The sequence below is a fragment of the Mus musculus genome, chromosome 17, assembly GCF_000001635.26.
Source record: "Mus musculus strain C57BL/6J chromosome 17, GRCm38.p6 C57BL/6J".
NCBI lineage: Eukaryota > Metazoa > Chordata > Mammalia > Rodentia > Muridae > Mus > Mus musculus.
This window is the reverse complement of record NC_000083.6, coordinates 12,871,741-12,887,564: the sequence shown is the minus strand read 5'-3', so window position 1 is coordinate 12,887,564 and position 15,824 is coordinate 12,871,741. Positions and strand designations below refer to the sequence as shown.

General features: G+C 47.3%; 1 protein-coding gene across 1 annotated transcript; it reads right to left on the bottom strand.

Moving 5' to 3' along the window:
• Window positions 1–9,722: 9,722 nt before the first annotated feature.
• Mrgprh (MAS-related GPR, member H) lies at window positions 9,723–11,531 on the bottom strand. Its single transcript, NM_030726.1, has one exon. It carries the CDS (start codon window positions 10,688–10,690, stop codon window positions 9,725–9,727), a length of 966 nt encoding a protein of 321 aa, NP_109651.1. The 5' UTR covers window positions 10,691–11,531; the 3' UTR covers window positions 9,723–9,724.
• Between the last annotated feature and the right edge of the window lie 4,293 nt (window positions 11,532–15,824).

The following is a 15,824-nucleotide window of genomic DNA, read 5'->3' as shown; positions in this document are numbered from 1 at the left end:
TTCTTGTATCTGGATGTGAGGTTTCCAAAGAAGGTCCCATATAGTTGTGAGGCCTCTGTAGCCTGCTGCCCACACGGGCTGTGGCCCATCAGCCCCGGCTTCCCAGCAGCCCAGCTGCGTGGACACTTATTGCTGTCCCTCCAAACTTCACTCAGACTCCTCAGAATGTAGGAGGTCTGCCATGAGCAGGTCATGCTAAGTTTTTAGAACTGTGAAAAAAAACAAACCAAATAAAGCCCCCCCCCCCCCTCTCTCTCCAGCTCGCTTCTGGGAGTCCAGGCATTTTGGCGTTCATCCCATTGCCTCTTATCCAGCTTTCCAAAACCCTAAATAAAGTAAGCTCAGAAGCCAAGAATTTGACTCTGGGCAAGCTTGCGCTCCCCTGAGATGATTGGCAGGCAGCACCACCAAACGGGGAGGAACAGAAACCCTCAGTCAAAAATCAAACATTTCCCCCCCAACCCCACTTCTAGTTTTATAAATAAATTTTCAGTCAGTATTGTGGGATGTGTCAGGCCGCTGTGCCTGGTGACCTCTGATCAGTTGATCTTGTGTTCCTTAGAGTCACAGTGCTTAAAAGTACCTGAGGCGGCTATCTTACTAAAGAGGAAAAGGTCTAGGTGCCAGGTTAGGAAGTTCAAGGTCACAGGGGCCCAGTTGGTTTCCTCTCCTAAAGAAATCACACCACCACGGTGGGAGGTAAAGTGTCAGGCGCACCTCGACTTCCTGCTCCTTCCTCACCTCCCAGAAGCACCGCCCAGTGGCCCAGCCCTCAATTACAGCATCCTCCTAGGGGATCTCCCACAAGCAGGTGCTGTTTAGAGCCTAGGCCTTGGCTCCTTCCTCCCTTTTTATTTTAGCAGTTGCTTTCCTGAGCCAGACACCATGAACAAACGCTATGTGCACCCAGACCACCCTAGCCTGGATTGGTGGGAGCCCTTTCTAGGCCTTAAGGCGCCAATAGAACTTAAACACTTAAACACAGACGTTTTAAACCACCGTAGTCCAAGTTCCTGTCAGCCAGGTTTTTGCTCAAATGCCATTTCTGCAGAGCCTGACCACCATGTCCAACAAAGTACTCTTTGGCTTTTACTCAGCTCCCCCCCCCCCAGGTGTCCTGAGTAGTGTGACATGTCCACTCCATGACAATGATCATCCAAGAATGAAAACTCTTGGACAGAGGTCCTTTACAGGATGGGTCCGAGTCCGTTGACAAAAGAGAGAAAGCAGCATGCCCTCTGCTTTTGGCAAAGTGTTTGTTTGTTTGTTTTAAAAGATTTGTGTGTGTGTGGGTGGGTGTGGGTGACTGCTGAGGGTGTGTGTATGTGCAGTTCCCATGGAGTCCAGAAGATGTCAGATCCACTAGAACTGGAGATGCTGGTGGTTTGGGAGCTGGGTCCTCCTCCGAGAGAGCAGTGTGTGCTCTTAACCATGGAGCCATCTCTTCAGTCACCCAGGGAAGCCTTTGAGTGTTACTCTGGGGGAAGTTACACAGGCTAGACATGGATCTCATCCTGTAATATTTTTTATCATTAACTAGGACAAGTTTCTTAGATTTTTCCCCCCATTGAGCCCATTTTCACCCAAGATATTTTGAGATGATCTCAGGCATGTAAATCTATGAAGTGTACAAACATTTAAGGCATGTGGGGGTTCATGTGTATAATCCCAGCACACAGGAAGGTGGATCTCTTAGTTAGAGGCCAACCACAGCTAGAGAATGGGAATCTGTCTTAAAACAGGAAAAAGCCCAAATCCTTACTAATCATAAAGTTTCCCCTTTGGTATACATATAATATTAACATTAAAGGTGAAGACAAATTTGCACACTAACGAGATAACTGCTTGTTTATATTTATACAGAGAACTAAATATTGGTTGAATATTTGAGAGCCTCGCCAGTGCTTTTCAGAACTGTCTGATATTTTGATTTTATAATTGTCAGTTTGTGAGGAGGATACTATTTTATATAAATTAATAGTACAAAGTGGCAGAGGTATGTTTGGGGCCATTTCAGAAACTGTTGGAATTCTGTCCCGATTCTAAGCCAAAATTCCTGTTACTTTTTTTTTTTTTTTTTGGTGTTTTTGAGACAGGGTTTCTCTGTGTAGTCCTGGCTGTCCTGGAACTCACTTTGTAGACCAGGCTGGCCTCGAACTCAGAAATCCGCCTGCCTCTGCCTCCCGAGTGCTGGGATTAAAGGCGTGCGCCACCACGCCCGGCTACATTTTTTTTTTAAGAGATGAAATTTAAACAACTCAAATTTCAGAATGTTAGAATCAAACATTCTAATACAATCCAGGGACCCACGACTGATTGGCAAACACACTGAGCAGCTATGGGAAGAATAGGCACCCTTTATTTTACCTAATGAGACCATGGCACGTGCAGGAAGTGCTGTGCGTATGGAAAAAGCTTTACAGTCCTGGTCTTGTACTCGTAACCACCGAGCCCCGCAGGGGACATTTAGGGGGTTGGGGGAGTGGTGGTGGGGTGTTTCAGGCAGTCTTTGTAGGCATGGCATGAGTCGGGGAATAACATGTCCCATGCAAAGCTTGCAGGACACATGTTCTAAACCAAGGCAGTGGTGAAGTCATGTGACACTGGAAGGGCTGTGGACAGAGGCATCCTGGGGACAGTGAGAGGATGCCCTGCTGCCATTGATACTTGCTGGTGGAATGGAAAGGCAGTTCATGAAACACATCTGACCAGGCACAAGGAGAAATTGGTTCAGCAAAATATGTCATTGCACCGAGAGCCCGCGCTGGGAGCATGTCCTCCGTCCGGCTCCTGGTCATCACTTGCCCAGAGTGTGCTCTCACCGGCCTCATGGTTAATACTCCCTGGGTTAGGCAAACAAAGGGTTCCTCAAAATATGCCAGGGAATCCTCAAAAGGTGAGGGAGTGAAAACTTAAGAACTGTGCACGGTGGACCTCTGCTGGCACATCATTTGTCCTCTCACAGATGAGGAAGGACCTGAAGCCCCAGAGAGCTGAGAAAGTTGCCCTGGGGTACAGAGCTGAGCAGGGTGTGAACCCAGGACTGGCCACCCCAGGGCATGTGTGCAGAGTCTGGTGGAGCCACGCACAGCGTGTGTCCTGTAGAAGGGCCTTGTCAGGCCATGAGGGCAAGGGACTCCGGTTCTTCCCAGCAACCCCAGAGGGTGAGAGGCCTCTGGAGAGAGGAGGGTCTCTGATAGGTTTCCTGGTCTGGCTCTGGTGACTAGTGTTGGCGTGTTTCTAGACGTCTCAGCAGGGAACTACAGGTCAGTGTTTTCACTGTTCGGTGCCCACCCCCTACCCTCCGTTAGCTGTACTCTGTCTGGATGGGCCAAAGCAGCCAGTGGCACCACCTGCCACCTTATTTGGTGGGGAATCCGTCACTGTCCCTGAGCCAGGTGCTAAAGGCCTCTTCCTCTCCTCACAGGTACTTAGTTCAGCCATCTTGTATTCCTGGATCTGGTACAGGGAGGTGCTTGGCCCTGTGACTTCATCACTTCTGTTCCTTACCAATCCAGAGGGCCACCACTCCCTCCTGTGAGGCCACAGGATCCTGATTCACCTCCCCAACCTCTCCCGGACCCCTGGGGTTTTTTGTTTTCCTGTTGTATTCCATTTAGTCAGGTTAGCAGGTCAGACGCTCTGCTACCCATAGAAGGGCAGGTAAAAAGTTCTCCATCTCCTGGCCGCTCCCTCCAGATTCACTGCAAATGTTGCTTACAAAATGGAGCAAGTGTGAAGAGTCTGATGTCTCTGCAGGTGAGTCCCATTACTCCCTTCAGCCCTCATTTGAGTGCAGGTAGAAGCTATCTCTCCAATGGCCACCTTGGTTCTGAGCATCCCCACCCAGTAATGCCTCTGGCCAAGATCTCAAGGAGCCTCAAATCCACTGGCCAAGGGTGACCTTAGCCTCCTTTTTCTTTCTGTTTCCACCCTTTAAAAAGCATGACTTATTTTGCATGTATGGTGGGTGTTTTGTCTGCACACATCTGTACTGTGTGTGTGTGCACTGCCAACAGAGGCCAGAAAGAGGGTGTGGGATTCCCTGGGACTGGGATTTCAGGGGGTTGTGAGCTGCCATGTGTGTGCTGGAGAGCCAAACCTGGCTCTCTGAAAGACTAGCTAGTGTTCCTAACCACTGGGCCATCTCTCCAGGCCCTGGTTCTACCTTCTGGGACTATAGTCACCTGTTATGCTCCTCACTCATGCTAATTAGTCTACCCACTGAGCTACACTCCCTCTCACTTGAAATAGTTTTTAAAAAAGTTATTTTAGAGAAGGAGACAGGAAGATCGGGAATTAAAGGCCATCTTCCACTACTTGCCGAGTTCAAGACCAACCTGAGTTTCTTGTCTCAGGAAAGCTAAGAACTATTAGTCCCAGCCCTAGGGTGGCCTGGTTCTCAAAGTGAGTTTTGAAGCCAGCTAGGGCTAAATAGTGAAACCCTGCCTTAATAATCATAATCATAATAAATAAAAAGGTAAAAACTAAAGTGTTATTTTAAATAACCACTCAATTTTGATCTTCCTAGCAAGCAGGGGCTGTCAGCTGTCTCTTCCTTGTTGTACGGACAATTGCTTGAGGAAGTGTCCATGTCCAGGTGTGCTCCAGACTTACCTGGGGAGCGAGCGTCCAGCATGTGAGGAGCAGGTCCCTGACACCGCCACTCCCACAGTCAGGAACTCACCCTGCCCCTGGTACCTCCCTTGTGTGCCCGAGCTCCAATAATTTTTGGAACTTAGCCTGGAAAGGCAGCCCCCCAATTCCAGAATAGTCCAAGTATGTTGACTTTGGGCAAGGGCAAGAAGACTCCTGTGGACGCACGCCTGCTAAGGTCAACTCTCTTTTCTACTGCCTGGAGGCAGGGAAAGCACCCAGGAGCAGTGCTGGCTCACTTTGATTTTATCTTTTTATCAAGTGGGCAAGGGTGGAACAAGCAAGAGCTTTGACAGCTGGACTGTGGAAGAGCCCCTGTGTTTCCTCCTTAACTAAGTAAGGCCAGTCAGCTGCAGCAAAGGCTAAGGATACCAATGTCCAATGCTTCAGAATGGCATTGGTTGGTTGTTTTTTTTTTTTTTTTTAAGATTTATTTATTATTATATCTAAGTACACTGTAGTTGTCTTCAGACACACCAGAAGAGGGCGTCCAATTTCCGATCTCTTTACAGATGGTTGTGAGCCACCATGTGGTTGCTGGAATTTGAACTCAGGACCTTCGGAAAAGCAGTCAGTGCTCTTAACCTCTGAGCCATTTTTCCAGCCCTGTTTATTTGTTTTTATGGTTTTCCTAGACAGGGTTTCTCCGTGTAATGCTGACTGTCCTAGAACTCACTCTGTAAAACAAGCTGGCCTCAAACTCATAGAGATCTGTCTGCCTCTGCCTCTGTGGGGCTAAAGGTGTGCACCATCACGATGTTTAGGCTATTTGTTTTACAGATCTAATTTTTATTGTTTTAATTATATGTGGCGCGTGTGTGTGTGTGTGTGTGTATGTGTGTGTGTGTGTGTGTGTGTGTGTGTGTGTGTGTCTGTCTGTCTGTCTGTCTGTCTGTCTGTCTGCATGGGGTATGAGCATGTGAGCTCACATGCCCATGAAGAGAGGACAAACGCATTGAATCCCTCTGGAGCTGGTGTTATAGGCACCTGACTCAGGTCCTCTAGAAGAAATGTACTTCTTGGACGTCTGAAACTTTCTAGAGTTGATGAGAGATGGAACACAGGCCTTGGCCTCAGGGATTGAGCAGCTTAGAGCAGTGGTTCTCATGACCCGTTCACATGGGACCCTTTCACATGGGTCTCCTTAAGACCACTGGAAATATCATATTTTACATTATGATTAATTAACAGTAGCATAATTGCAGTTAGGAAGTTGCAATGAACATAATTTTATGGTTGGGGAGGGAGGGTTACCACAACATGAGGAACTGTATTAAAGGGTTGTAGCGTTAGGAAGTTTGGGAACCACTGGCCTAGAGGCTGAGGGGACCCAGAAAAGCACACAGGTTTACTGGGCACTTTTCCTAGCATCTTGGACAAAGCCACAGACAGTGCATGCTCAATGAGTGTTTATGGGCCGGAGAAATGGTTCAGAAATTAAGAACACTGGCTGTTCTTCCAGAGGTCCTGAGTTCAATTCCCATGGTGTCTCATAATCATCTATGTGATCTGGTGCCCTCTTCTGGCAAGTAGGCATACATGTGGGCAGAACATTATATACATAATAAATAAATCTTCACAACTTTTAAATATATTTTTATTAAATTTATTTACTTTATGTATGTGAGTACACTGTGGCTGTACAGATGGTTGTGAGCCTTCATGTGGTTGTTGGGAATTGAATTTTTAGGACCCCTGCTTGCCCCAGTCGTCCCAGCTCCCTCTGGCCAACTCCACTCTCTCTGGCCCAAAGATTTATTATTGTACGTAAGTACACTATAGTTGTCTTCAGACACACCAAAAGAGGGTGTCAGATCTCATTATGGGTGGTTGTGAGCCACCATGTGATTGCTGGGATTTGAACTCAGAAACTTTGGAAGAGCAGTCAGTGCTCTTACCCGCTGAGCCATCTCACCAGCCCCTTCACAACTTTTTATAAGTGAATTTACATTGTTTATAAGTGAATACACAATAACAGTATTCTAATAGTGTTTATAACGGACTAAATGATAACAGTGTTCTAATATCTCCTTTTATATAGGATCAAAGACATTTGATGATTGAATTCTGCTGTTTAATTTTTAAATACGTATTTATTTGTGCGTGGGGAGTGTGCACACATTCCACAGCACACGTGTGGAGGTTAGAGGACAACTTGCAAAGGTTGGTTCTCTGTTCCCACCATGTGGAATCCAACTCAGGTCATCAGACTTAGCACCTTTACCCACTGAGCCAGCAGGGCTGCAGCTATAAAGTGCACTAATACAGAGAGAAACATATATTTGAGGCAGACATTTGGTGTTTCTCCGATCCCCAGTGATACAGAATAGGAAAGTTTCATTGCCCTGAATTAACACGGAATGAAGATCAGAGTCCATGAAGCCTCCAGATCCTGCACGATTTACCCCCTCTTTCAAAGAGCCTCCTTCAGTTCTCAGGGAAGCTTATGAAGGCTTCTGTTTGCTTGAAATTACTTAAAACTCCTGGCTCTGAAGTAGTTCTCTAACGCAGAACGAGCGACCCCTGGAGGTTGAAATAGGTAACTGACTTCGACCCGGGCTGAGTGTAAGGAAATGCTCAACCCAGCGAGCTGCTCTCTGGCATTGCTTTAGAGGGAGGCGGGTCGTAATTTGTTTCTTGGCTTTTTGACATTAAAAACAAAAAAAGAGAAAAATGCGAGGCTATCGGTGTCACTCTCGTGGTCTCACAGGATTTCGCAGTTACATTCCTTTCAAGGGGAAGGTCACTGTGACAGTCCCTGACAGCGTTTCTCAGAGCCAAGCAAATACACCCCATCCAAGAAGCGCACGTTTTTGAAGCAAAGTGTCCGTCAAGGAAGGAACGATGTTTTCTGACTTCTGGCTCCGAAGCCTCTGAAGCCGCCTAGCATCCCGCCAGCGTCAGGTCTCAGCCTGCTGGTGATTGCAAGAACTTTCTCACACTTTCATGTTTGATGAGGACGTGAGGTTGTATTCCCAGTGAGAGTTAATGACAAGACATCCTCCTAACTCAGCAGCAGGGTCAAAGGAAAGGTCCGCTTCCCTTCCCGGATCGAAACTCAACAAACCAGACCCATTTCAGGATGGAGTGAGCTGGGCGCCACAAAGATAGAGGCTCTATGATGTCTGAAGAGACCCCTCTCACCAATGTCACACTCGGGCTAGGATCATGGATCAGGACTGAGTGCTTGCTTAGCAGATGGTTTGTTCCTCCAGCACCGCACATATATATACATACAGCAATTTATTTTCAGCTTTGCCATGTGTATCAGCTAAAACGACATTCAGATATTTTATTTTATTATTTATTTTGAGACAGGATCTCATCAGGTTGCCCAGAATGGCATCAAACTCACAGGAATCCTCCCGCGTTTTCATGATGGATATTAATGGATGCTTCCATGGGCTCCATTTTTGGTGATGACTGAGGCCACTAAGTTCAAACACTTGTTTCTATGGGTCATTTTTGCCTGTTTACAGTGGGATTATAAACCACCCACCATTTAACCTTCTACCCACTTATCTATTGGTATCCACCATTTTTATTCTCAGTTTAGTCGAGCATTCCATATGTTAAGGGGTATTACCCCGCTGTCATGTTTATTTAAAAACCATTTTCTAATTCATGATTCTTTATAGATGGAACTTCTCATCATAGATGGGGGAGACCCAAAGCCACCGAGTGCTAGAGCATTCAGTATGATCTCTCATCTTGTTGGGTTTACATTTAAGGACTTATTTTATGAAATCCAGTCGCATTCTGGACTTATTCTCCCAGTAAGAAAATGACTGGATGAGCAAAATCTGTTAACAGTGCTGGGAAGAAGTTGGGCCCAACCTTAAAATAGCACGGTCCATCCACAGCGCCTTGGGACTGCCGAGGAATATTTTCTTTGCAATAAAAAAAGAACACACTCCATTTCAGAAGTCTCAGAAGCAGCATTTCCAATGAGCTGCTCAGCAAAGAGCCGAGGAATGAAGAAATGATGTGGTATTAGCTGTATGCCGAGACAGCTGAGGGAGAACACGGGTCTGCTTTGTCCACATTTTGTGAGAAAAATGCATTGTGAATTGTTCCTAGGCATGCAAGCAGCTCATATTTAAGCAAAAGGGAGAAGGAGTGGGGAGGAGCGAAAGATAAGAAGCTAGGGATGCTGGAACTGCAAAACCAGCTCTCAGGAGCCTGAGGCAGTAACATTGAGAGTTGGAGGCCAGGCTGAAATAGATAGTAAGACCTTGTCTCAAAAAAAAAAAAAAAAAAAAAAAAAGGATAGAAGAAAACCAGAGAAAGTGAAAATGTTCATGCCCAAGCCAAGCTTCTCTCAGCCTTGTGGAGGCCCCCTCTAATTCTTACAGGATGATATCTTTAAAGGACTCGTGGGATGTCCCATCCCCCTCTCAACTGGTCCCGTGATGAGTTCTCAAGGTGTGGTAGCGAAGATGCTTTGTAAGGTAGCTTGGATGTCCCTTGTATGGACTAACATGTTTCCCTCTGATGCATCCAGAGCACAGGCTAGAGGAGGCCAATGGAGAGGAACTTGAGAAGTAGTGACAACAACCATATACACAGTTTATAGTACCTCTCAAAGACTACCCTGGGTATTAGGGTCTCAAGGACGGATGGATTTGAAGGGCCGACCCCTTAGGTCACAGTCTGGCTTAGCACCACCCATATCCTAGAACCTTTCTAACATCTTGTCTGTGACAGTAGATTAACAACAGTGACAGGAAGGGTGACAGGAAGACGAAGTGCGACAGTGTTTGGGACAGGTAGAGCCTAGTGCTGGGGAGACAGAATCAGACCAGGGCCAGGTCTCTGAGCTAGAGTCCTAGCACACATGAGGTCCAAGATCCAATCCCCACTGGAAAAAGCACTAGCTCCCATCAAGTTCTCAGTGGCCAAGCGTGTCACGTGCACAGTGTGCCTTATTGTCATCTATTTCCAGGAGGAATGAAAGACTTTAATCATAGTGAGCCACCAGGTGGGAACATAGAGAAGGGCTTTCATAATAGTGTATCCACAGAGGATAACATCAGGCATCCTTCCTTGGGGATGTCCTAGCTAAAGGTCATGAAGGCAGCGAGAACTGTGTCACATTCTCCCTCGAGGCCACCACTGGCTTTTCCTCGAAGACTTTCTGCAGTGCTTCTTTTAGGGACTTCCTACTCCTCTTCCTCCTCAGGCTGCCTACCACAAAGTAGACAATTGGGTTGATGCTGCAGTTTATAGTGGACAGCATGTTCAGGTAGGGGAGGGAGTCCCATACAGAATCATCAAGAGAACTAGAATAGTAGCCGATGATAAGCAACACCTTCATGGGCATGGCGAAGACAAGAAACAGGATGACCGTGGTCATGATGATCACATAGAGCTTGGTCGGTTGACGTGGCTTCAGGTTACAGCAGACTTGGATGAAGAGGATCAAATTAGAGAAGATCATGAGAGGAACGAAGACCAGGAAAGTCAAGATACAGGAGAATATGTACACGTATCGGCATTCTGGGAATTGGGGCTTCACTTCCAGAATGCAGAAGAAGTTTTCCAAACCAGACACGAGAACAGAGAGGGCCCACAGCAGCATACAGGCCACAGCGGACTGGTGTTTTGGGCGTTGGCACTGGTACCAGATTGGATAAAGCACGGAGAGGCACCGCTCTACGCTGATGGCCGTGAGGAGGTGGAGCCCTGTGTTGTAGCCAAAGATCATGAAGAGGATGGCGTAGCTCTCTAAGGTCATATTGTAGATGTGAAAAGTGTTCACTAGCTTCATGATGGACGAACAGAGGAGGACCATGAAGTCTGCAATGGCGAGATGGAGGATGTAGATGGTGAATGGCTTCCTCTTGATACAGAAGATTAGGAACCATATCAAAAGGCCATTCCCAGCCAGTCCCAGGGAACAAATGACCAGGGAGACTAAGAAGTAAGTGTGGTCATCCGTATGCTCTGAAGACCAGGTGGTTTCATTTGGGGTTTTGTTTCTGGTGGGTTGTGTGGATTCCAGAGGATACAAGGTCATTGCCAATGGCTCCATTCCAGGAAGATGGCTTTCTCTGTGGCCTCCTGTGATCAGAAACAGAAGGTGGTGACCGGCGCCATCTGTTCTGCACCTCAGAACGGTTTTGTATCATGGGGAGGCTTCTCTCCCATGCTGAGGGACAGGGACGCCAGAGTCCCCCGCCCTCTCTCCTCATCTTCATGCCCTGGCTCATTCCCCCTTTGTCAGCTCTCCACTCAGCAGACGCTACTGAAATGTCCACATCCCCTCTACTAACACTAGGGCTGACTCCCAGCCTCAGCCTACAACAGTTCCTCTTTGGTCACGGCTCTCTGGGAAAGCTCTCTGTGTTTCTTATGTCTAGGAGTTCTTACCAGAACGAGGTGACAGAATTAGGAGTTTTAAAGTGATACATGGCAATACATTGAAATGATTTAAACTGTGGCTGGGGACACAGCCCCAAGAAAGGAGGAGGCTGCTGCTCTCCTCCTGCTGCTGGTTGTGGTTTGTCAAGTGGTTGTGAGCAAAGTTGATGAGAGGAAGAAACTGGATATCCTGACAATGGAGATCAAACTTGCCTGTAGGAACTCGGGGTCCCTAATCAGCAGGAAGTAGCCTAATGAGGCCAACACCTCCTTTCCCCTCTAACCTTCTTTCTTGCCTACCCAGTGCTGTGGGGTTTGAAGGAATGGAGGTGGAGAAGGTGGTGGGTAAAAGAACCCAATAACGTAGCCAAAAAGAGTGATTGATTACATTTGCAGCCCACTGAAGGATGAGAAAAACTCTCAGTGGGGCTTTCCCCTCCTTTCTCTTTTCCCCATGTTGGCCTGGCTCCACTTGTGGTCCTGTCAGTACTTGGATCTGTGCGGTGGTTCTTGGGTTTCTCTCATCAGCCACCAGCCTCAGTGGGTAGTGAGAGTGTTGCTCCACCCTACCCTGGAATGGCCCACCAACCGTCCGTCCTCTTCTTTCTAAAGCAAGCAGAGGACTGTCTCAAGCTTTTCCCTGTGACCTGTACTTGGGGTTTAACAGAGGAGGGAGAACGCAGGAGAGGCAATTCTTTCAAGCCCCTGCATCCCAGGCAACCTGTGACTTTGTCCTCCTCAGAGCTCTCCCTGATCTCTCTCTTCACAGCCAGATCTTCTCTTCCCGTTGATGAACCTAGCCTGCCTCAGGGAGGGAGTGTCTCAACAACTTCTGTGGTTTTGATAAAATATATAACTTTTATGGATGAGAAAAGTAAATTAATTTCACAGACTTTGGAGAGGTCAGAAGGAAGAAAACCAAACCCACTGGCTTTCCTGTTTGACCACTCAAAGATAGCTGCTTCCTCTGTTGTTTGCCTTGAGGCAAGGTTTTGTTAAGTAGCACAGGCTAGCCTCAAACTCGGAATACTCCCATCTCCACTTCTTGAGTGCTGCAGCTAGCAGCTATAGTAGGCATGGGCCACCATGCCCAGATGCATCTTATTTCTGATTGACACACCATAACGGTACACATCTGTTGAATGCATGGTGATGGTTGAACACATGTGAACCTGTGCAGTGGTCAGGGTGGGTGGCATCTGTCATCACAGACGTTTGCTATTTCTTAGTGTTGAGGACATTTAACATCTGCCCCACTATCTATCTGAAATAGTCACCTGATCATTATGTGTGCATGTGTGTGTGGAGGCCAGAGGTTGACATCTGGTGTCTTCTTCCTAGCTCTCTATTTTGTCTGCTGAGGGAGAGCATGCTGGTTGTAGGCTTTTGTCAACTTGAACCAAACTAGAGTCATCTGGGAAGAAGGAATTTCAGCTGAGAAGACGAAGCCATCAGATTGCCTGTAGGCAAGTCCATAGGACATTGATTGACAACTAGTGTGGGAGGGCCCATCCCACTGTGGGTGGTGCCACTTCTGAGCAGGTACTCCTGGGAAGAAGGGTAATCAAGCAAGAGCCCAAGAGCAAGACAGCAAGCATTATTTCTCCATGGTCTCAACTCCAGGTTCCTGCTCTGAGTTCCTGCCCAGACTTGCCTCCATGATGGTCTGTCTACTGTGAGATGAAATTAACCCTTTCATTCCTGTGGTGCTTTTGAAATAGAATAGAAAGCAAACTTAGTGGGGCTGGAGAGATGGCTCAGTGGGGAAGAACACTGACTGTTCTTCCAGAGGTCCTGAATTCAATTCCCAGAAACCACATGGTGGCTCACAACCATCTGTAATGGAATCTGTGACAGTGTACTCACATACATAAAATAAATAAATAAATAAACAACTTAAAAAAAGCAAGGACTCAGGGTGTCTCACTGAACCTGGACCCCCTCACATTTTCAAAGAAGCGTTTTGCACACAGAGCCATTGCCACAGCTCTGGATTGCAGATTACAGAAACATGCCAGTCCTCAGTCTGGCAATTCTCAAAAGTATGGTTCTCAGAGAGTGCTTGCTTATCTCTCACAAAGCCCTGGATTCCACCACATGCACTGGCAATAGTGTTTTATAACTATAATCTCAGTATTCAGGAGGTACAGGCAGGAATCCCAGAAGTCAATGTCAATGTCATACTCAACTCACTAGCTTGGGAGTTAGAGGCTGGTCTAGGCTAAAAGAGACCCAGCAGCTGTGCACAATACCTGCATAAAATCAAGCCACTTCATTCTAGCATGGAGTGGGGAGGGGCTCACTACCCCTTGCTGGAGAGCTAATGATAATAGATGACTGCTGGATGAGGGGGAGCCAGCATTCTTTAAGGTGATGGCCCCTGGTAGGTCAGTTATGCTCCAGTGACGGTCTCATTCTCCTGCGGACAGGTCAAACTGGACTCCATGAGTCATTAAAAAACAAACAAACAAAAAGGGCACAAAGTTGGGGTGGGGTGGGGGTGAGGTCCTGAGAGGGGGTTAGGTGAGGAGTAGGGGTAAGTATGATAAAATTACATTGTGCGCATATGAAATTCTCAAAGAACAATAGACAATATTTTTAAAAGGTTGCTTTTGGAAGCAGCATAAGAGAGAACTTGTACAGAGAAGCCCCCCCCCACTTTTTTTGATCATTCTCAAAAAAACTATCTAATAGGGAAAATGATATCCAGAAGTTTTTACTGGCAGGCTTAGCACTTAGCAAGGTGGTATTTCTTGGTATTTTGTTTCTTCTTGGACAGAATGTTCTGGATGCTTTGCTCATATTTTCTCCTCTTGGGAATTGGGGTCCTTGCTGGCCTATGAACATGCATGGGTTTTTTTCTATGGCCTTTACTGGTCTTCTCCAGGTGCAGCCCAGACCCCCAGTTTCTTCCCTCTCTTTCTCTTCCTTAAGTCCACTGTCACAACCCCTCTGTCCAAGGGCCAAGAGTGAGAGCAGAATTGGGGTGGGGGTGGGGCAGAAAGATCCTGCAGGGATCTTTGTCATAGACCAGGAGCCACCAGGCAGCCGCTTGCAACAGCCTGCCTGGGGGCCAAATGTTCAGTGCGGAGCAGTGTGATAAGTCAGCGCATACTCGTGGCTATCCTTTCATGGTAATCTGAACAAATAAGGGACGGGGCTGCCTGTGAAAGGAACAGCATCCACACTAAACTTCCTGCCCAGGTACAAGTGTGTTAGTGAACAAAAAGGAACTCACTTAAATCGTATGTCTTAATATTCTGGCCATAGGAACAGAGCATAATTTAAAAGAAAAAGAAGAGCTGGGTGGTGGTGGCGGCAGCGCATGCCTTTAGTCCCAGTACTTGGGAGGCAGAGGCCGGCGGATCTTTGTGAGTTTGAGGCAAGCCTGGTCTATGGAGCGAGTGTCAAGACAGCCAAGGCTACACACAGAAACAGAGAGATAGAGATAGATAGATAGAGAGAGAGAGAGAGACAGAGACAGAGAGAGACAGAGAGAGAGACAGAAACAGAGAGAGAGACAGAGAGAGAGACAGAGAGAGAGAGACAGAGAGAGAGACAGAGAGAAACAGAGAGAGAGAGACAGAGACAGACAGAGATAGAGAGAGACACAGAAGACAAGAGCTGAACTAGTAAGTACAATTATACTAATCAGTCAGATTGGCTGGCTCCACACGGTTGTTAAGGAACCCAGAGAGGTTAGAGGCCATTCTCACGTAGCATGTTGAGGACTCTGGGCTCAGTCCCCCAACGTGCTACCATACCATTTCCTGTAGGTAGGCACCCTTCAACCTCCTGTCTGCATGTAGATACCTCAGTCAACATCTGTCTGTAATTATCCACTGTAGTAGAGAGAACAGGAGGGCATAGCGAGGAAGGGGAAAGAGAGCGGGGTACAGTCTGCACAACCTGCCAGGGACAGTGCCACATGTTCTGGTGGCAGTTGCCTTCCCAGTTCCCCCACCCTTTTCTGGATTTACACCCGGTGTCTAGAACATGTTATTTATGGTCTTTACTAATGAGTTCTCTCAGCCTCTCAGACCCAGTCAATCAAGGAAGCTCGGCGGGGGTTAAATGTGCTCGCATCTGTGTGCCAGTTTTCTACTAGAAACCCACGAAACAGAACAGAGCCACATTTTATTTCGGGTGCTGTTTCAGTGCTCTAAGCCAAGTGTCGCTCAGCGGGTGTGCAGAACCAGCACCATGCACATTGTGCGCACACCTGTGAGCTTACCCACACATATATGGGGCACGATTACTAGGCACGCTTTTAATTTTTTTTTATGATGCTGTTACGGGGCGGCGGGGGGGGAGCGCCCTCTGTGGTTGTAATCTGACCATAACACCCCTGTTTTAGAAGACTTAAGCCCCCTAAGGTAGACCTTAAGATTCTCTTAGAGTGGATTCTCTTTCTACCCAGCGTGGCCCTCTTTGCAGAGGGCTGGGAAGGAGGAAGGCTCCCGCACACGCAAGTCACAGAGATCTTTTGGAACGGGCAAGTGGGAGCACTCACGGTCTGCTGGTGAGGAGCCACTGTGGTAATCTCTGGTTCTTCCCTCAGGGCTTGCTATTTCTGCTGGTTCTCATACCCTGTTCAGCAGACAAGAAGGTTCTGGAAGGCTGAAAGAGTGCCCACACCAGTCTGGCACCGGTCTGTTCTCAGGGTCTTATTTTGGCTTCAGATCTGGCCAGTGAAATTTAGATTCCTGTTGGCAAGCCCTGAGGGTAGAGGGCAGGGCTAGTTTTCCTCGGAGACCTGTCAGTCAAACTAATAAATAATCTGGAGACACTTTTGGTAGTTTGCA

What these genes read in the sequence shown, in the direction of transcription:
- Mrgprh (NM_030726.1), bottom strand. Translation starts at nt 10,690, where the DNA reads ATGGAGCCATTGGCAATGACCTTGTATCCTCTGGAATCCACACAACCC.